This window comes from Vigna unguiculata, chromosome 9 (assembly GCF_004118075.2).
Source record: "Vigna unguiculata cultivar IT97K-499-35 chromosome 9, ASM411807v1, whole genome shotgun sequence".
Lineage (NCBI taxonomy): Eukaryota > Viridiplantae > Streptophyta > Magnoliopsida > Fabales > Fabaceae > Vigna > Vigna unguiculata.
The window spans coordinates 1,660,200-1,684,117 of record NC_040287.1 but is presented as its reverse complement, the minus strand read 5'-3'; the positions used below and the strand labels follow the sequence as shown (position 1 = coordinate 1,684,117).

The following is a 23,918-nucleotide window of genomic DNA, read 5'->3' as shown; positions in this document are numbered from 1 at the left end:
TCAAGAAACCTCGTATCGAGTTCTGTAACTCTGATTTCGAATTGAATGACTTTTTGGTGTGTATAATGAATTTCTTATAATGAGTGGTTGGAATTTGAGGTATGATTTCGAGAGACCCAAAATCTATCTATCCACATCCTCTCAAAATCAGTCATTCAGTTTAGTATTTTTTTTATCTTCTCTCATCCCTCTGAATAGGGGGTGGATACCTATTTTAATTGGTGTCTGTCTTACAAGCAACTTATTAAAAGCAAAACATGGTAGTTTCCACGTTTTTGACTAAAAAATGGATGGAAGAACATGAATTTGACGCTAAACGGAAAACTCAGGAACTTCTGAATCACTTGTGTGGCTTCCGACTGTGACTCGTGCAGTTAAGAATTAAACTAGTAATTCAATGTAAGGGACACAATTGAAAGATAGGAATCAATTTTGTGCAACAAACGCGTGTGATGACCTCTGAACTGGTACTCTTGCAAAATAAATCACTAAAAAATTAGACATAAACATGTAAACCTTGCATTGAAATGAAAATAAATAATTATTTATATCTTCAAAACAATTTTTCTCCCAACAAATATAAAATAAAAATAGACCCATAAGACCGTTACACTAACCAAAATTTGTTGTAAAATTTTAATCATAATTTTCCCGTGAGATTAAAAAAATAAACTAAAACTTGATGTTATGAAGAAGATTACTAAGGACAGATACAAAGAGTCGAAGCAGCATCTTTCTCAGATACCGATATTTGGGCCCAATTACATGGAAAGGCCATCATCACATACCGACACTGATGGCCCAACAATCTCCAGGTGACTGTAATTCTCAATCTACTTTCCTCTAATTTCAATGCCAATATATTTTTAATTTATAAAATTACTAATATATTTCTTTTTGTTTCTTCTTTTCCCCAACCACACTCCTCTCTTGCTGTCACACTTGTTCCCCTCACCATTTTCGAAAGATGAATAGTGTTTAGTTATGTCTGTCATCCATGTCGTTTTTGAGGTCAGAGCTTATCTCCTTTGTTGGTAAGAGTTTCATGCATCGACTCATATTTTAATACGACATTCTCAGTCATGTTGACAAAATATAATGTATGAACTTATCAATTTAATATGACCAACCTAGATAACAGGGTGGTAAAATTGATATTGGGCCATGAGTTAACTAGTCCATCTACTCAAATTTAAACTTTAGTAGGTTAAAGATGGATCATAATGGACTGTTTCTCTATTATGTTTTTTTCTAAATTAAAAATTAAAACAAATAATATCAACATATTAATTTTTTTGTGTTATATTATTTCAAGGATATATAATTATTGTTACGAGGAACGTACCAAAATTTTTAACCCGGTCTTTTATAGCGAGTCAATCTATTTCATCCTACTTAGATTAGACTCATTCATTTTGCCACCGATAATGAATCATGACTCTATTAGAGATGTCAAATGTATTTTGTTTTATTTAGTTTGTAGTTTTGTTTTGCACAAGTTAATTTTATTAATGCACTTCAATAAAATTATTAAATAAAAACTAATTTTAGAAACAAAATATTATTATTTATTGTAGTGTAATGACTAATTTAAATATCAATTGACCATTCCTTAACATATTTTTCTTCTTTGGTGCCTTCATGTGTGGATATTGGTTTCACATTATCTCATCATCAAGATATCTTTAACTCATTTGCTAAATGGATAGATAGCATTTTGGAAATCAATGGTGGAGAAGTGTTTTTGCCTTAGCTTTGTATTGATGACTATTTGGAGTGGTTTCACCAACATTATCATCCAACCTTCCTATCTTATTATTACTTAATATAAATGACAACCAAACAGTAATAACTCAATGACAAAATAATAAATATTAGAATAAATTATGTGAGAAACACCAAAATATATGGGCAAAAAATTATTTTTAACGTACAAAATCTTCAGATCAAAGCAAAAGATCCATTCTTATTAAAACAAAAAGAAGAAAAGAGTTTCAAACAATTGTACAAAGAATGCATATAATCATTAAAAAAGAAGAAGCAAGAACTTGAAAAAAATCCCAAAATAAAGTTGTTATTACTAATGAATAGTCTTTACCTTTCTCTAGACCTCTGATACACAATCTAAGTTTGTGAAATGGAGAATCACTCTTCTTAATCTATTGCTAAAAAATCATCTCAATGCAACAATGAAGAAATCCTTAGTTGTAGGTGAAAACATGAAGTCTAGTGAATATGTGAAAATCACAATACCTTTTTAATAATGATTTTAAAGGAAGAAAAAAAAAATTCATGCACTCTCAATAATTTATACAATATTAAATAAAAAAAAATGAAAACGTAAAGCATAAGTTTTTATTTAAGAAAATCGTGATGGTAGCCGTCACTGAAAACCTTACTTCATAGACTAATAATAATGTCATTAAATGTTGCTGTTTCGGTTATATAAATAATATTCGATATGTTAGTAGCATAGTAAAGTTTTTACTAGAAAACATTGTAAAGTTTATAAGATATAGTTATTAGGTAGAATGTGTTAATTATGACGTTAGCACAAATACCTAACATGCAGGTACAATGGAAAAAAAATGTTATCGTTTAGTACTTCTGCTTTATTCTATTCTACTAACATTCTTCTACAGTAGTGTAGCTTCCACCGATTCTCCATGCACCCTCATTACTCTCTACCAACTAGGGTACGTGTATAATATACCTAACAACATTACATAGTAATAATAACAACTTTATAAGTAACCTTGATCTGTTGTTACCTTGTTTTCGTCAAATGGGTAAGCCCATGTTTAATCAGAATTTTAAAACACATTTGATAGTAGGGTATTTGTAGAAATTCACCAAAACATGAAAACACAAGAATATTTGAAAATAGTGGATCAAGAATGAATGAAACGGTGAATTCTTTCACTTTCAAGTTTAACTCTTAGGTCAACTGTTCAAACCGGCCTAAACTGTTGATGGGGTTGTAGGTTCCTTTACCTTTATATTTCGTTAGAACTTTTAGACATAGGTCAACCTCTTGGGGAGTTTAGTTTTGTAGGTTATTTTTATGTTTTGACAAACATATTAATTACTATGTCTTTTTACTAGGAATCACGAGGTGAAATAACAAAAAGGTAAAGGTACTGCGACTGTGCCCTAGAACCTTCGAGCCTAAGATCCTATATTACAAGAACCTCTTCCCCAGAAATTATGTTTAGAGAAAAAGCTACTTTATGTGTAACTTAAAAACCATTGTTTTTTTCCTTCCTTCAAAGTTTTTTAGCATCTTCCCTTTCAATTACAATAGGATTTCTTTACCAGTGAAGTCACCATCCCAAGTCAGACTAGGATCTAGTTTTAAAAGTTCTTTCAAAAGTACAGTTGCAGATAATCACCCACTACAAAACAATATCTCTTCATCAACAATTTTAAAACCCAAACTCTTGTGATATCAGAAGATCAAATAGAGCAGCATTTCATATAAGTTCAGAATGAAAAACCATACACAGAATATATAAGGGAATTGTGTTTTCAATTTATACAACACATCTCTCATAAACACTGCATAAGCCAAATTTCCATAGCATCCAATACAAAATCGGTGGTTTCAACAACCGCCAAAGATGACAATGGAGAATCCTAACCCTGCATCATGCACATGCCATACCTTCATTCATTCATAAAACAACCCTTAAAACTAACCACGCCCTTACTAAAGAAGTCTTTTTTTTTCTTACCATACATATATGACAAATAATAATTAAAAACCCGGATATTTATTGTGGCCATAACTTTATACTAATTAACAGTAATAATAATAATAATATATTATTATTATTAACTAAATTTGAGAACTTTTATTATTATAATGATAATAATATTGGTGGTTCAGGAGAGGGGGGCCCTGTGAGGGGCACCCTTTCTTCTACTGCCAAGAGAAAGGACGATCCCTGGGAGGAAGGTGTTGTTGCCCTTGCCCTTCTTCAAGTTGTTATTAGGTTCACGTGAAATTACGGAATTGCTGGTGGCTTCAGTGTTGGAATAAGAGGAGCTAGGGGCAATTTGGGTATCTTCATCAGTTACCTCTGAACCATCCACTCTCAAACCCTCGAACTGCGATATTGCAAAATCAGATTCATCGAATCGATGTAAAATGTTGGACAAGCTTTGACCCGCGTACACCATGTAATCAACCTGCACTTTTTCATCGGTTTAAGATTAAACATGCATTTTTCATCTAACAAGTAAAAGTTTTTACATATTCTAAATTGTAGTGACATGCATGTGTGGATGTTACGAATGATGGTTTGACATTTGTAGAAGACATTGATGATGATGATGATGATGATGATGATGAAGCAGTTTCTGCGACATGCAGGTGATATTGGAGGCAAGCATAGGAAGTAGGGCTAGGGTGTGGTGTTATGGTTTTGCATGTGTTTGGTCAGATTGAGTGTTTAAAAATGTGATGTTTTTTTAATAATGTTTTTATGGGATGGGTAAAAGGTCTTGGAACTTATTAAGCATGGGTTCTGGTGATGAAGTGGAGTCAAGGGTGTTTCCTTTTTCATGATTGGTTAATCAATCCTATGGTCTGCATTGGTAAATGTTATATAAAATTGTCATTGGTATATGGATTATCATGCACCTCTTATTCTCTCAATGCTTATTCACATCAATGAAAATAACTACTCTTTAAAATAATTATTATAAGAATTATTAATAATGTTACATTATCTATCATCATGCAAAATAATTCACCTTTTCAGTTCCTTACTAAGGATTCACTATTTTTCATATATAACCGACAAAATTTTAAAGCATTTTCATTGACAAAAAATATAAGCATTTTAGTATGCTAGGATCTTCAGAAAAAAAAAAATTGTCCTTTAACATGGATTTTACTTCAAGAAATTAATTTAAAGATAAGAGTACACTGATCATATCACATAATAAATTTATACTAATATTATCAAGAAGACATATTATAATTGTCCATATCAACTATATTAATTATTTATTCAGTACAATACATCATAACATTACTACACAATAATATTAGAGTAGAGAGACAACATTTATATTAGTAGTTTTTTATTTATTTAAATGCAATGATAATGTAATTGAATGTGGTTAGTACGTAACATTTTCTTTATCCTATTTTAGTTTTTGGATAGATATAGATAGCTAATTCGTTGATTATAGAGGAATTAAATATTGAAAAAAAGTCAGATTTAAAATTGATACAAGAAAAATTAATTAAAAAGTTTCTGATATATTAAAGTGTAGTTTTGTTTTGCATTGTTCTGCTTACGTTATCCCGTTTTCTTCTGAGGGCAATGTTTGTGGTGGAGTGAGAAAAAGGGGAAGACAGAAAATAGAAAGGAGAAAGGTAATGATGAAACGTAATAAAAGAAAATGGTGGTAAAAAGAAGAAAAAGATATGCAAGGAAAAGTGATAGAGAAAATCAAGATCATTTTCTTCTAAACAAAAGGAAAAAGTGGAAGATTTTGAAAGTGACTTGAATATAAATGTGAAAGAAAAATACTTTTATCAGTTTCATAAATGTCATCCAATAGGGTAATTTTATTTACCCAAATAAGGATCCTTGCAAATTTCACAGCTCAAATCCTATCAATAGATTTCTATTTTTTTCTCTCTTTCTTCCTCTCTTTTTTCTCCCATCAAGTGATCATGTCCCCCATATTGGTGTTTCTTTGCCAAGAAAGAAATTAAAATTCTTTTTCATCTTCCCTCAGACATTCCCATTTTGCTATATTTACATATGCACTCAATAATTGGAATCAATGTTTTGTTATCCTTTTATAATAAAACTGTGAACTAATAGTAATTAAGAAATGATCATGAACAAAGAGAGAGAGAGAAGAACCTAAGATTTGAATCCCTCACCAAACACACACATAGATTCCCTTACAAAACCTAGTCTTTATTTTAGAATGATCTATGTTGAAACATTCTACTTAACAAAAGTATAACTTAATCATGTGTTGTCTGCTGTTTTGTTTGAACCAAAAAAAGAAGAAAGCAAAATATATAGTATGAGAAAAGAAAAGAGATAAAAACCTTGCATGATAGAGAACAGAAATGAAATGGCTCCTGAAGAATCCTGTCACAAGTGAAGCAAGCATTGGCAGGACCTTTGCATGTCCTTGATTGTGGCCTCTGATTTAAGAATATTACTTTGGCACTGTTTATAGTATAGGGCTGCCATGTATCCAATACAAACAAAGAATGTCCATTTCAGTCTCATAATAATAACAACCATTATTTTATCTAATTATATTCCAACCTGAAAATTTTCAGATATTAATTTATTAGTACTGCCATTTACATTCTCGATGAAAATTAAAATGTATATCGGGCAACTCAATTATATATAAATATATATAAATCTGCAAGCTTTTTTCATGTTGTATTCCTTGGCAGAAATTTGTCTGACCTGAATATTGGAACAATCAATGAGTTTTTCCAGATCATCTAATCGAATCACGTCGTGATAAACATACCTTCGCACCTGTGACATGGTATGAGAGGCTTCATTATTGATGATAGATTCTTCAAACAAATGAGGTTAACTTTGAACAAGTAAAAAAATCAAATAAAGCAACTATACTTTCCATATTTATGTCAACAAAAGCTAGCTCAAGTTTCTAGTAACCTCCTTTATTTTTATCTGGGGTAAACTTAACTGTCAACAGTGTTACTAGCAGCATTAATGAAATGTGAGAGAGGGAAAGGGTAAATTGTGAGGAGTTAAAGGGGTGGATGAATTGAAAGGGGCTAGAGAAAATAAATGAAGTGTGAAGTGGGGAGAATAATTTGGGAGAAGTGGTGGGTTCTCCTGTGCAATTTTATTTAATAATGAGACAAGGCATGAATTGGGAAGCAGTGGGTCAAACTTTTCACTTTCAATGAAAGGAACAGCTGAGAAAGGGTTTGCAGGGAGAAATGGATAAAAAGAGAGCTTCCATTAATGGGAAAGAAACCGAAACCAAAAAGGGGAATCAAGGAAGACATGGTGAACCCTTATGGAAACCATGTATAAATATGCATAAACACAGATATGGGGAAACACCAAATAGAATGAGACAATATTGGTGAGTTCAACCACGCAATTACTCACCCAAAACCAAACACTTCTTTTAAGTTCAGACACCAAAACTCAATTCTTGTTGTCGTTTTTTTCAGATTATAAAAATAGGAAAAGGAATCTATACCAGAAGGAACCCTATAATTCCATTGACCACTTCTCGGAAACCATTCAAAGGTGAAATTGCATGAACAAGGTTAAACTGATAATTTCAATTTGAGAAAAACTAAGCTCACTTTTTTTTTCTTCTGAGACTGTTAATTACAAGATTCGAGAAAAGGGTGTGAAATTAATTCATGTGATTGATGGAAGCAAGTTGAGCAGAGTTGAGAGAATTAATAAAAAGAAAAAAGAAGAGAAATAAAAGCAGAAGGTGGTGGTAGCTAGGTATTATGCATGTGAGAGAAAGCAGAAGAGGGGAATAAGGTGACAAAAAAGCGGTCTTGAAAGAGAGAATTTCGATAAAACCCTGAGAGAGATGAGATCCAGCTGCATCTGAATTGAAAAAGTTGAAAAGTTGAAAGGCAAAAAGTCCCAAAATAGGAAAGAGTGAAAAGAGAGAACTTGATGGAGAATCTGCATAAGAAAGAAGAAGAAGATGAAGAAAAAGAGGGTTTTGAAGAAGAAAATAATAATACCTGGAGTAGAGGGTGAGAACGGTGGGAAGAGAGGCAGTGGGGGCAGATGCTAAGGCAACAGTGCAAGCAAAAGACGTTCTTCTCGTTCTTCCTGCGATCCTGGTGGACCCCACAACCACCAAAGAATGTCTCAGCCATCAAGCTCTCTAGCCATGCAGGTTTCTCATTCATGTCTCCTCTTGATGATGATGATGAGTATGTGCCCATCATCATCATGTCTCTCTCTCTCACCATGATGATGATGATGAATCAATGAAATCAAAACCCTTCGCTTCTTCTTCTTCTTCGATGATGGATATTTATGAGTTCAGCCTCTGCCTCTGTGCTACCTACCTACTTGCTGCTTATGTCAAGTGAGTGCTCTTCATTTTTTTTGTATTTTTTATTTTTTTTATATCGGTGGTGCAGAGAGAAGAAGAGAAGAGAAAGTAGCAATAGCAAAAATCTGTGTGTATTATTCCATCTATTTATAGAAGAGGTAGTGAGAGAGAGAGAGAGAGGTGAGAGAAAGGAATGGTGTGGTGGAAAGAGCAGAGTGGTGTTAATGGCGGGAAGACAGCCCACCAATCTGTACTGTCTGTGCATACTAACAATTTTTGCCCTCACTCATCTCTCCACTCATTTATTAACTTCTTCCACTTTTACATTTGACCAAATGTCCTTACCACTTTACAACTAAATAGTATGTTTCTATAAATACACCCTTTTCTTTCCTTTTTTTTTCCTTTTTCTTATTCTTTTTTAACTAATATAACTCTCTTTTGGTTATGAGAATGGATAAATGATTTCAACTTAATTCATTTTCTCTTACATATTTCTTATTTAACGTAAATTTTTTTTCTTTTTAATTGATTTTGGAAATTACTTTTACCTTTTTCTCTTCACAGAGCATGTTCTAGTCTTATTAATTAAGAAGAGATCAGAATTTGGTTTCCAAGAAATTGGTTCCCCCGTAAATTAAACTTTGACAATTATTTTCTTAACAATGCATTTTGTATTCTTATTTATTAGTGCATAAGGGAATGAAACTTGATTTCCCAAAATCGAATTCTAATTTATATAGAATTATCTGCGCTATTCATAAACAGTTATACTGCGTGAAATGTTATGGGGATGCGTGCTAATGGAGAGAATAACTAAAAAAATTAATTTTTTAATATAACCTTTTCTTAATAAAATTAATTATCGATGAAGGTAATAAAAAAATTATGAACACCAGGTTTTTTTTTCTTTTATTTCCTCTATATGGATTTTTCTACAAAGAACACGGTGATACAAATATATCACTTAACCGACATGGAATATTTATGTGTTAAAATGTGTGAATAAACATAATAAAATAGGCTATTTTGTATGAGTTGAAAATTTCGAGGATCATGTAAAAAAGTATTTATCGTATATTTCATTCCATATTTTAGTTTCACTTTAAATCAATCATATCAAACAGACAAAGTTTTAATTTAACAATCTTTTAAAATAAAATTGAAGTGCAAGACCCTGGTTATAAAATAGATAAAATTAAAATAAAGAATATGTACTTATAAAATCGTAAAGTTTTACGTATTAGTTAATTAGGTAATATAAAACCGAAGTTTAAGTATCTATATACACTTAAGGGGAGTAATATTTTCTCTTCAAAATTTAAGAAATAATTAAATTATGATTCGTATAAAGTTGAAATGTCGTCATATTCTAGAACTAGTATCTGAAAAATATTTGTAAATCATTTAGCTACTTAACAAGTATCTATTTTTTTATATTTTTTTTGGTACGTAAAAGAAAGAAAAGTTAACTTTTTCTCATAGTATTATTATGTATTGTGTTTATCTATACAATTTGTTTTGGATGTAAAAGTCTAATATTTACTTTTCTTCACTTTTGTATAGTGAAATACATCAACCAAGTATCTGGTAAACAGGTCCTGATACTTAAGTTAGTAATAGTTCAATGAACAATAGCAATTAATGTTATAATAAATTTGAGAAAAAAGTCCCAACAAGCTTAACTTTTACCTTTATTTATAATTTTTTACATGGACATTTTAGTAGGGTTTGTGTAATCAAAACTCAATTACTTTTAAAATATGATTACCGACATTACATACCGAATGTTGTTGTCTGACACATATCTACATATATTTAGCATTGCAACTTAAAAAACCGACGAATCATTCGTACGATATCGTTGAGATGACTAGTCGCTTGTTAACACATATTTTCATATAATCAATAATTATACCATAAACTATCAATAAAATATTAAATTAACACCATTAAAAAATTTGATCGCTTATTAATATATATTTTCATATAATCAACAATTGAGTCCGAACAATCAAATAAAAGGTTCCCACCACACCACTAAAATGACTGACCGCTTGCTAATACGCCAAAACGATATTTTTAGAACAAAATTTGTTCTATAGACTAGTACTTGTTGATGAGTAGTTAACTTCTAGAAAAATTGTTGTGTCACTTGACGGTGTGTTATGATGATTGTCGATCGGACTCGTGCTGATTCATTTGTTAAGATTTTACCTGATTCTGCAAATTATTTTGGACGCTTCAATCATCATAATCCAAAACAAGCACAAAAAATTAGGTTTATATTTACATGTCTACTCAAATTAAACTTTCTGGAGTCTTCCAATTTGAAGCCCATTAGGTCAAACACGGACTTCAAGTACTTCTGTTCGCATTATAATAGAAACGTGAAACAATCATAAGTTTATTAAATCAATCTTTTTTATAATTGTTCGAACCGGAAGTTGAATCGCACGCGAATACGTTGTTAACTGAATGTAGTGTTTTGGTTTAATTAATATTGAAATTGGTTCTTCAATAATCTACCATCATATAATAAAATTTAAAATATTGAAAAAGTGAACCTCGTTTTTTTTAATTCATAGTTTAATTATATATATATATATATATATATATGTATATGTGTAACATTCACAATTTTCATTAAATTTTAACTCCTTTTATAACATTGACAATTTTCACTTAATAGAGCAATCAAAATCACAAAGTATGAAGTTTATGAATATTTCACAAGAATGTTTATATAATTTAAAACTTCACATAACACATTTTTTCTTAAAGCACAAAATTGAATAACTAAATTATGTTTTTTGAAGAATTATGCTTGGTAGAATTCTCAAAGGGAATATTTTGGCTTAATTTCATTTGGTGAAAAGAATTTTCTACAATTAAATTATGATTAAATACGGTTTTAGTCCGTAAACTTTGATGATAATTGATGTAAAATTAATGAAAATTATGATATATATATATTACAACATAATTATTTAAAAGGAAACAAAACAGTTATTCAAACATTATATAAATGATAAAATAATTTTAATTTTTGGATATGTGAGCAATATTTATATCATTCATTATCTATCTTTTTATAGAAAAATTAAATAAATCTAACTTAAATTTATAAATTGTAGTTGAGTGATACATTTAATGAAACGAGTTATATTATTTACGAAATCTGAAATCTGTTATAAAAACATATCTTGAAATCTCGTGATTAAATTAATTATTATATTTCTCTTTTCTCTCTTTTTTATTATTTTATTTCTGTTAATTATATGAATTAGTATATGTTTTTTTCTCTCTCGTCTCTTAATTGGTAAGAATAGTGAACAACTCTTTTTGAATTTGTATATTTGTTATTGGTCCAACCAACCAACTCCATTGTAACAAGCAATGTTGAGTTCATAGCATCTTTGAGTTGTGCCGAAAAGTTATCTGAAAGGTGTTTGAATATCCATTTAAGAAAGATTTAACCAAGAAACACCATTTGAGATTTAAAATATAGTAGTGTAATATTGTTGCTTTTAGAAGATAACATATATAACCTAATTTTGTTTTTAATTGCAGTTTCTAACGTAAAATGGTATATAGTGAAACTGTTGAAAACTAAATTGTAAACAGTGAAGAAAAGCCTATTGAGCAGTATTGTAATGATTGGTTTTTGAGACTAAATTGAATTTGGAAAAATAGAAAAAGAAAAGAAGTACAGTTTCTTTTTTACCAATATACAGTGAATTGTATTAAATCTTTCAAAAGCTCTTTGGGAAAATATGGCCTTGTACTGTCCAATCAATCATGTTGGTCAAATTTAAATGATATTTATTCAGTTACGTCAATAGTTCACATTCCTCTTGGCTCTTATCACGCAACAATCATCAATCAAAAATCATAATAATATGTGGGGAATATCCTAACACTTTATGTTTAAAGTAAAATAAAATAATACACTTTACTATTTTAATAAAAAAATAATAATATTTTGAGACACAATTCTTTTGTACTTATCTGATAGTATTTTTAGGAATTTTTATTATAATTATTTTACCTTTATTGTATGTAAAATAATTGTAATATGTATAAAATATCATTACTCTATAATAAAGTAAAATAAAATCATAATAATCATGGTTCACCTTACTTGTAGGTATAGGATATATATAGCTTACTGTTTTTGTCTACATTATTTTACTAAAAAAGAATATCATTTAAATAAAATAAAGGTATGATAAACTATAAATTTAATTTATAAATATTATTTAATTAATTCAAAACAATTATACACATTAAATGTTATTTAAATACATTAAAAATTGAGATCTAAGGTCACTTGATGTGATTTGACACACTTGATGACCATAACCTATCATATAGTTTATGCACCCCTAATTACAAGAGAACTGATTAAGTAAAAGATAAAACTTATGTATATGTATAAAAAATAAGAACATTATGTGTTTATTTTGTTAAATATCTAGAGACAAAACTTCAAGAACCCCTTAAACAAAGTACAATTAGTATTAACATTATAATATGTGTTAGTGTATATACCAAAATTTCATATATTATGACAGTGAGGGAGGGGTGTGTTTTGGTTATAATTTTGTTTATTTAGCTAGGATGATTATAACTCTACATTTAACAAGTTCAAATATTACTTATGCAACACATTATTTTGATCCTGGTTATTTGTAATGATGTAATGGCATGATGAGGACAGAAACAGTGTATGAAACTTAGGTTTGTGTTTGTCTGTAGCAGCACTACCTCGGTTTGTAGCGTGGTCATATGACCAAAGGCTCCTTCATTTGTAGCTATCCCAAACAGTGGTATTCATGGTCTCTGTGTTCTTATTTATTTATTATGGATCTTCAGCAGAGAAGACACGTATATAATTGCAAATGCTGGAAGTATGTATACTTGTTTTTCTTTATTAAATTCATCGAGATTCTGAAATGGTTAGTATTGTATTTATTGAATGACTCAAAACACCCAATTGTAGTATTGCTGTCTACTAATTTTGGGAGCTGTGTCTGGTTTTTCAAATTCCAAATTCATCTTAGTGTTGCTGACATTTGTAAAATTGTATATGGCAGAGTTTCAGGTGGAGAACATTCGTCAAACTAATCACACTTTTATATTAAGCAAACAAAGTTTAAAGTTATAGTACTTTCAAGTTAGGTTTTGTAATCTTAATTAAAAGTGACAAAAAAGTGAGTGACAAGAATCCGATGCTGACTCTAGAGTTTTCAAACTGTTTATTACATACAACACTTTGTTCTCTCCTTCACTTGTTCTAATAATCATTTTTCTGTAATAAATTGCATAGAACCTGCACTTGGGAATTGAGATGACGACGCTCTAAATTTTAATTGTTGATGCAAGTTGGCGGAGTAATGTTCATCATGAATGTTCAAATATGTACACGTGTTTGGGATTAATTATTTTTATAAATATAAAAGATGAACAATTGCTTGGTCCCTAGAATCATTAAGGTAGGTTATTTAATTCTTAAAAACTTTAATTCATGTCTCTTTTCAATTCATTGTATATTATTTGTATTATTTGTATATTACTAATTAAACAGTGATATATATATATATATATATATATATATATATATTATGAAATACAGAAAGTATTGTGGATGAATATTGCATCTATCTTATATGCACTTACAAAACAACATGATGAAGAAGATGTTCTACTACTTTCAAGAGAAAGAGTGATAAAATATAAAAATAGATCACATTAATAATAGGCTAAAAAAGTAATTTTTAACTTATATTCTTTGGACACTAATTTAACAATATATATCATAATGATTGAGACATATGGATGAGATGATTGAGACCGAGGGAGAATGACTTCAATTTGAAAATTAATGCAGTGACTAAATTTCAAATTGAATTAGTAACAAAAACTCATAGACTACTAAATTTAGCAATTAGTTTTAGGATTTGAACTACTACTATATTTAAGAGAGTATATTTGATAGTTCAATATTGGTTAAACTTTAGGTAATAATATATTGTTTCACAGCTATTTTCTGTTTGAAATGTTTATATTCTAGCTGAACTTTTGTAAGAAACTTGTATATTATTTCTACTCAAAGTTATTCATTTTAAAAAACAACTTTTTAGACTTTTTTTGATTGAGATTATTAAACTATTAATTGTTATATCGAATAATAGATTATCTAAATCCGTTTACAATTGATCAATAGATAAAGGGTTATGGTTAAGTTAACTCTTCCAAAATTTGATTAAATATAATGTTATTATATATATGTATGAACTCAGAAGTGTTGAACAATAGATGCTAAAAATTTGATCACATGGTTGATTGGTCCACCCATTTCTGCAAGATGCAGAATTGTTACTGCTAACCAGCTATGAGAAACCACTTTCTAAGCTCTTGTCGTGCTTCTGAAAGAACACCATCATATGTTTTCAATAAACATAATTCTCCTTGAGACCTGTCAGAAAGTTGCTTCTTTTCTCTTTTCTTACTTCTTGGGTGAAAAAAACAGTAAACTATTTAATTTCAATAACCACAATTTAAAATAAATACTATATTTATGCCAAATTTAGAAATCTACACAAAGATTTATCCATCATAAAACATATAGTTTTGGTAGAGTGGGAGATCAATATTGCATTGACTTGAAAGTTTTATTCAGTAATGATAAGTTCAGACTAGATGATAGCTTATGAAATAACAACACATCTTCTTCATGTTAACATCAATCATTTCAAAAGTTTCAATTTCGTTTAATACTTCAACAGTTTATGTTTCTGGATATTAAAAATGAAGGTACTCAAAACAGTCTTTGAATTTAAATAATGTGAATTCATGTTTCATTCTATTCATTCTACTCAGATATCTATCTATCTTTTTTAGAATCTCTCTAACAAGAGAATAATGATGTGAGATTATATTGATTTGCTAAATAAATTTATATTATTTTGAAATTAAATATGTCTGAGTTTTTTGAGTTATCAATCTTCAACTTAAATGATAATGAGAAAGTTCAGTCAAAAAAATTGTAATTAGTATCAAATAATATAGCTATAGATTTGACAATTATAATCATATATATGTACTTAAGGTTTAGTAAAAAGTGAAAGAAAATAAAAAAATGTTGTGACATTAGCTTAACATGAAGCATTGGTCTTTCTAAAGTATTATAACATTACATTTTTTATTATTAACATATTCAAAAAAAGACAAGTTATATTTAGTGTTTTAGGTGGCTCTGTGCATTACATGCAATTTGTCTTTTTTTCAGATAAAATCCACACTATTAATGCATTATTGACATTTTTATTAATACTTGAAAATACCAAAACCTGTTTGTGATTTTACAAACCATAGTGACGTTATGGAGGTTTTTTTAGTTCTGTTACTTTCCAGTGGTTTTATATCATTTTACTTTTGACTTCTATTAACATCATAAGGGTGAGAAACAAGGATTTACCATTCCTAACTATAATTTTTTGCAAAAGATTATGAGAAAATTATTAATTACAAAGTAATATAGTTGTTAAGAGATTCCAGAAAATAGTTCATAAAATAACTATAAAATTTTTAATCTACAAAAAATCCATATATATAACATGATGAAACATTTCAAAAGAACAATACCAACACACATAACTTCATATACAAGTATGAGAGTAAACAAAGTCTACTTTGTTTTGTTCGTCAAAACAACAAAATTCATTTAAACTTGCATATTTATAATTAAAACAAATATATATATATATGTATATATATATATATATATGTATATATATATATATACATATATATATACATATATATATATATATATATATATATATATATATATGTGTGTGTGTGTGTGTGTAATATCTCCAGGCAAGATTCCTTTTGCCCAAAGTGTTCAATAATGAGAAACTAAAATAGGGTGTAAGGATAATGGAAAACATTGTATTGGTGCATTCAATTCCATATTTATTGACCAAATTGGTGAGTTTTTTCATGTTTTTAGCATTCAGATGACGTGTGCATAATTGAATGTTGGCCAGAAAAGAAAAAGAAGAAATTAAATGTCACTGCATGATGGTCTTAATCGATTCTTTTACAAAACAATGGATTAATTGTTGTGTGAAATTTGACTAATTGTGTGAAGTTTTTGTTCTTAATAATGTTACCAAATAAATACTCATTTTCTTGTGTTACATATCCTAGTTAAATATTGTAAATTTCTTGCATTGCATCTTTTTTCTTTCTCTTCTGGTTTATTGAATTCTTCTTCTGTTTCTGGATCCTCTAAATGATATAGTTCAAGAATTACTACCAAAATAAAAGAAGTTGAGGAAATGATGCTACAAGCCTGATGCATAGGGATACTGAGTCTGCTATAAAGTTCAACCAGAAAAGTACAAAAAATAAAAAATAAAGCTCTGTTGCAATCTTATGTTCAGTCAAACTGAGTCAAAAGTCTCTTTTTGAGATTTTGATTGTGGTATGAGTTGTCTTGCATCTCAGTGAATGCTATTTGGTTATGTATACAATTAATGCTGAATTAAGAGTAATTCTTTTCATGTATTGGTGATATTCACAAGGAAGTTGTACCAGTGGTTTAAATGCCACACAACATCTACCTATCAATTATTAATAATCTTCAATTCTGTCAAACAAATATAATAAACACCTACATAATTCAATGTTACCATTAATATTAATATACAGTAAGAGATTTATAATAAACCACATATATAAAGCAATAAAACTACTTAATTTAGTTATTTTATTAATTTTTTAAAACCATATTTCGAACGAATTTGGATTCTCTGTTGAATTTTTTTACTGTTCCTCAATTGTACCTTCATCATACACCGATTACCATTGATTTTGACATTTTAAAATATATTAACAAAATACTTAAAATGCTAACACAGTATATTTTTAATGCTCAGCAGAGGACAACATTCAAAAAATCGGTAGAGAATTTGGACTCGTTTCGAACACATTACATTTAATCTTATTATTAATATTCTTTTTTTCAAATATTATTTTAATAGATACACATATTGATATTTGATAGGATGGAACACTTACCATTATATGAGATGTACGTCATAAGTTAACGTAGAGCTTTTTTTACTAAAGAGTGTATAAGTCCAACCATCATAATTATAATCTAACTCACTTTACCTCTAACTTCTATCACAAAACAATTGATATTGCTTGGAACACTATTTAATATAAATAAATAAGAAAAAGTGATATAAGTTGGAGTGTGAATAATTCCTCACAAGCCAACTTTTGTTTGGCTAATTTTATGGGATAAAAAGTTTGTATATGTGTGTGATGAAAGTTATTTTATCAGCGAAAAGTGATAAGTTAAATACATTAGCCTGAATCAAATTCTCTCCCTACCAAGAAAAATTATTACCACTGTTACGAAAAAATTAGTATGAAAAAAGGAGAAAAAGAGAATCTACAGTTGGAGTTTTCCATGCCTAATACGTTTTGACAACATTTGACTACAGAAAAAAAAAATTAGCATTTTACTAACAAAACACAATTCAAAGAATTCAACAGTAAATGAATCCATTCAGCATCATCGTAACATCACTTAGCTAAAAATCTGATAGATATTTTCTGAGAGGATCGACAAAATACCATTAAGACACGAATTTAACTAACATATAAGCATTTCTATTCAATTTTAATTTAAAACTTTAAAATGATTGGTTTGAATTTTCTCATTTATATAATGCTCAACGTTTCTCAATATGGCACTCTAATTCACGTGTTTGTATTCCCAATGGGAACAACATAATGTCATTTAATGCAAAATACTATAACGCTTAAGTATGATTGGTAGTTTTCTCAAGCATGGTTTCAAATGTTATTACTTATAATAACATGAAGTTAATGTTAAGTTAATTACCTCTTTAAAGACTACCAATACAACACACTGCTACAACTGCAAATCAACACAATAATGCTTCATGTGAAATAGAAAGTGAACATCGTTATTGCACAAGGAAAATTCAAAATACATTCTTTCCAAGAAAAATTACATTAATAACAGTTTTGTTTCTACCTGCAGGTACATTATTAGAAATCATTTGTTGATTTTCATATATCACTTAAGATCATAACCTCTATCTACACAATAACCATCTCTTTCATAGGTTTTCTTGATGACAATCACCAACATCTGTCACTGTTATTTACTAATCATATGATTCCTTACAAACATCTCAATTTTCTCATAAATCGATTAACGTTTGTTTGTGATTTTCTTTTTATCCGCAAATATTATAGTTATTAGTATCTTGTTAATAAGATATAACAAGATATATGAAGTCATTCTCAAATATCTACTAGAGTTTAAGTCTAACTCAGCTCTACAAAATCGGTTTGTAAGATGAGATATGCATCTTATTTATATATTATATATTATGAAATTGTTTTATTTTTAGTCAACGTGAAATCTTCAACAGAATATGAGATGTTTCAACTCTATAAAATCGGTTTGTAAAATGAGATATGCATCTATTTATACACTATATACTATAAAATTGTCTTATTTTTAGTCGACGTTAAACTTTTGAGATGTTTTGGTTGAAACATACCAGTAACTAGTGATTGCGTTTGAGCACAGAGAAGTGAAAGCAGTGTTTGAAGGAATCCCAGAGCAGTCCAATTTCATCGCCTTTGATCAACTGTCTTCTCTGCACAAAATCCGAGCTCCATCTGCCCATCAGAACAAAGTTGTTGAAAGAAGGCCAACGCTTGAGAATGAGGTTGTGCATGGACATGGTGTCAACGTCCCACACGCTGACCGTGCTGCCCGTTCCATTGATGACCTCTGTTTGCGCATGGGAATCGAGGACGGGCAGCATGAAGTTCTCCCCCACATCTGCCCCCAGCAAGAGCCTGCTGAGTCTCCCAGTGTCGCTCTTTGTCAACACTTTCCTTATCTTCCATGGGTTCTCGTAAAGCTCCAGCGATGTTGAACACTTCCACTCATTCTCCATTTTCATTTTCCTTTTCTTTCCCCTCTTTTTCTCATTGCTTTTGCTTTGCAAGGATGGTGAACTCAGTGATAAATCTGTGCAAACCTGGGATGATTCTACAAAACCTGTTTTTTCTTGCTGCTGCATCGTTACGATGTTAGTAAACCTTTGATTCTTTTATCAGTTCTTCACTTTTTATTCACACTATATATTGCCTTTTATACAACAATCATATATTCATTACTTAACCTAATCAATATTCATTATTTGTACTTTTGTTGTTAAATGATATATTTGATGCCTATTATAAGTTTCTTCATTGTAATGCACTTGTTCTTCTATTTATATAAATATAATCCAAATTTACGTATCTTTTTGTTATGAAATAGTATCTATAAATCGATCCTTAATAAAATTAGGAATGACAATTCGAAAAATAGTTACATTTTTTTACTGCATCTTTATTTTTTAAGTAAACATTTTTTGGTATACAAACTTTGTTTCATTCTCACTTATATCGTAAAAGGTAGTTTTATAATGATAAAAATCACAAAAAATAAATATTATCAAATATTTAATATCAAAGTATAATTTTTTTTTAAATATCAAATATTAAAAAAATTTATAAATAAATAAAGAAATATTAAATAGAAGTATCAAATAATAATTATACCCAAAAGGTCAAATAATTATATAAAAGAATATGTAGATTAAAAATAATTTTAAAAAATTGAGGACAAAAAAAGTTACAATTTAAATTAGAGATAGGTACGAAGATGTGTACTCACTCTGATGTGTGAACATTACCACTTACTTGCAAATACTTACATCCAATCAATCCACATTCTCCATCAAAATCGAAACAAACTTTGAACAATAAACTGTGAAAATGAGTTCATTTGATATCCCTGTCTCAAAAGAGAAAAAAAAAATCTGTTTTTAAGTCACTCATAATAATATCACTTTTTTGTATCAACTTCTAATGCAACTTAATTATTACCTCTTGTATATTTACATTGAAATTTTTGCTTACTTGGAAGTTAAATATACTCACTAAATTTTGCAACAATATAAGTAACGTTTTATTTAAATTAAAGTAAAAGTTCAGCATATATTTTTATCTTCATACATATATATTTATCCTGGATTGCATAGGATACTAGTTCTCACATAATCGAGTGACTATATATTGAAGATAATATTACGTCGTATTAACTATTGCATGAAAATCACTGTTGAGAAACATGAAAAGAGAAGGAAAAGAAAAAAGGTTTAAAAGATAATTTTCTTTTTTACCCTTGTTGAACATAAAAAAAGAAGGAAAAAAAAATATGTAAATTCTACTTTTTTTAGTGATTAATAAAATCACTTATATTTTTTATAAACCTTCTTTTTTAAATTTATATATATATATATATATATATATATATATATATATATAACCAAATAACTAAAATAATTCATCACTACTAACTTTCTTGTCCTTTTCTCTTAATATTATAGTATAATAAATATTCACTTAAGTCCGCATTTTGATCTTAAAAGTTTGATGCGAACTTTATTGGGATGTGGATTTATGAAGTTTTATAAATTATATTACAATATGGAATATTAGTGTCTTACAATATCAAATATTATGAGTGTCGAAAATTGATAGGATTGTGAAAATATGAGAGATATGAAATATGAAAGATATGTTACATGAAGAATTTGTTATATTTATTTTAATCATATGAGTGAGCTGAAAGATTTTCCTTATTTATATCGGATCAATTAAGTTGAGCTAAGAGTGTGTTATTCACCCTTCGTCCCATCTTACACACTAGTCAATCATTAGCCACATGTGAACAAATTGAAAATACTGATAAAATGACTTTACTGGATAAAAAATATTTATGTAATTACCTATATTTAATAGGTTAATCAAATCATGATATCTTACCTAAAAGTTTATGTATGTCATGGCATTAAAAATTAAATAAAGTAAAAGCTTATTAAAATTTTAAATTTCAATATATTTGAATTAACAATAAATAATATTATTTGTTGGAAGTTTCACATTTATGAAATAAAGAGATTTCATAATCCATGGGTGTAAATTTTATTTTGTGAATCGACTTGTGTAGGATGGACTAGGTTTAAAGTTATTTTTTAATCTTCTTAAAAAAGTATATTGTAGAAGAAATTCTTGAATGAAAATGTGACAACTGGTGGTGGCAGACCAATAATATTTTTTCAACTGGGATGCTTTTTTTTTTTTTTTCTGAGAGTTATGTCGAAAAAAGTGAAGAAGGTCAGAAAGTGACTCTTCACAAAATATTGTATACCAAATGAGCATAACTTATTCTAATATTCATTTGTCCCCACATGAATAAGCTCAAACCATACAAAGTAATTCCTTATTCTTTTTTCAGAAAAGAAAAAAAGGAAAGTTCGTTCACAACAGATACCCATAACTATAAATGAAGCATGAACGTGGCACGAATTTAAGATCGTTTTACATATATTCTTGATTTCCCCAATTCATATAAAAGATTGTAAAGTCATATACATTAGTTTTTCAAACTATAGTGTTAACATTGAAGTTTTTTGTCAAAACAAAATTCTGAACTAAAACGGGAGAGAAAAATTTATACATGTAATTGATGAGCATAATGTGGTGAATCTTTGTCACCTCAAATAAGATTTGTAAATAAAAGGAAAATCAAGGTAAATAAAATATTTTTATCATAAGCAGTTTAGACTTTGTTTTAAGAATGCAATAAAAACTTAAAAAACTCAAATTTGCTAAAAAAAAATCTGAAATGATATTTATAAGGAAGTCTTTAAAGCCAAGTATAGTTTCATTGGTACAAAATATGCAACGACTTAAGATGGTGATACTAAGAAAGAGAACATTGTCGTATGGTGAGGAGGTCACATTTTCATAATCGAATATGATATTTTGACAACGAAGTGTAATTCTTAGGTATCTAATGGTATATATGACAACATGTTTAATAGAAAATGTTATCGTTTTTATCATAATTCAAACTCATAATCTATGTTTTGGTTTATTTTTAGCCAGTGGTGACAATTTGGTGATGGTGCCTGGTGTGGTCCATGGTTTGTGGTGCGTGATTCATTCATGATTCATCTTTGTGTTCGTGAACCTTTACAATGGTCCTATAATTTGACTCAATATATGCTTTTTGAAATTCTTATTGAATACACTATGTATATGTATGTGTCCTTCAACCTTTTCTTGCTATTGATTCATTCAAACTAAATGTAACGATTTTAAAAAAATAATCATAAAAAATGAGAGATAATGATAAATATGTGGTGCTTATATTTTGTTTTCAGCTTGTTGCTAAAGGGGTTAAAGGTGTATTGTTTAATTTTTGGGATGTTTATAATTTAGATCCTATAATGCAGTGACTGAACTTTAGTGTCTTATTAAGATCAAGTACCACCTCTATTTTTAAATGTTCTGGTTGATTGCATTTTATGCTAATTTTGAATATATATTTTATTGTAGTTGATTTGATATAACCACTTTTATGTCGTGTCATTTGAGGAATGTTATTAAAATTTTATTAAATGTAAGAAATCTTAATTAACGAGATTACGTACTAATCAATTGTAAAAATAAATAATTTAAAAGAGAAAATAAAAATATATATGGTGAAAAGAAAAAAAATGAAAAGAGAGAAATACAGTTTGAAATCAATAACAACATTTTTTAAAGAAAACAATTAATAACTTTTTCAACCTATAGAAGCAATGATGAAGAAGAACAATGCGACTTACAAAATTATGTGTCAAAGAGGTCTTCTCTTTTTTGAATTGGATTAACCCTTCAATTTGATTTAGCAAATATTTCTTTCACATTTATATTTGAATTTTCAAATGACTTACAATATAAATAGTCATAGTCATACTAGAGAGAGATTTTTATACTTATCTCATAAAAAACTCCCTTGTCTTTTTTTTTTTTTTACATCTAGTAGATCATATATTTCATTCGTATGTCTATATACTTTCTAAGCTTTGTAAGTGCACATTTTCCGTTATCATGGACAAGGTATATGTGGTCACAGCCATAAAATGGAGTAAAAAAATCCTCTAGATATTTTATTCTTTCCTTTTAAAGTTGAAAATGGTAGTGGATGGCTACTTTTCTTTGGCATGTCCTTCATATATAAATTTAGAAACTCGTGAAATTTTTACATCAAATCATTTCATTCGAATGAGATAAAATTATTTTGGAAATATTTAATATAATTGTATAACAATAACAAAATATAAAATTATAATTTGATATTAATTGATCCAAGTATTCAACGATATAATTTTGTTCGCATTTGGATCATATATAAGTTTTTCTACCTCTGGATTTGATTTTAATAAAGCAAATTTGTTCTATACGTGACTTTTGAAAATAGATTCTTCCCCTTTCATACACGTATGTAACATCTTTTCTTTTCTTTTATGGGCATTGGAATCATTCGTTCTTTTCAGAAAGGCAAGAAATTTTCTTCAAATAAGCTTTTTGTCACATTCCCCATCTTTTGACATGATTCTTCTGTTGTCATTTTTAGTCGACATCCAAACATATATGAGACATGCAAAAGCAGAATTGAATAATTCACTCCTTTCTGTTCCTAATAGGACTCTGAAATCCTATATTGCATGATGTTGTTAAATTATTAGCTAAATTCCATGTAACCAAGTTAACATTCTTCAGTGTGTGGCTGCTGAAGTGTTTAAATAGCACAACTAAAGGGCTTCAAGGCAAGTTTAAATATAATGTGTGAAACGTTACAAAAAGTACATGAAATTATCACAACACAAAATTAATTA

At 28.7% G+C, this 23,918-nt stretch overlaps 2 protein-coding genes across 2 annotated transcripts; both read right to left on the bottom strand.

Moving 5' to 3' along the window:
* Positions 1–3,500: 3,500 nt before the first annotated feature.
* LOC114164589 lies at positions 3,501–8,170 on the bottom strand. The gene is made up of 4 exons (XM_028049316.1): positions 7,748–8,170; positions 6,459–6,533; positions 6,083–6,223; positions 3,501–4,191 (listed from the first exon to the last, which is right to left on the bottom strand). The coding sequence occupies exons 1-4, from the start codon at positions 7,979–7,981 to the stop codon at positions 3,886–3,888; spliced, it is 756 nt and encodes a 251-aa protein (XP_027905117.1). The 5' UTR covers positions 7,982–8,170; the 3' UTR covers positions 3,501–3,885.
* Positions 8,171–18,187: 10,017 nt separating this feature from the next.
* On the bottom strand, positions 18,188–19,238 carry LOC114195942 (B3 domain-containing protein At2g33720-like). Its single transcript, XM_028086394.1, has one exon. The coding sequence runs from the start codon at positions 19,218–19,220 to the stop codon at positions 18,696–18,698; it is 525 nt and encodes a 174-aa protein (XP_027942195.1). The 5' UTR covers positions 19,221–19,238; the 3' UTR covers positions 18,188–18,695.
* Positions 19,239–23,918: the final 4,680 nt, after the last annotated feature.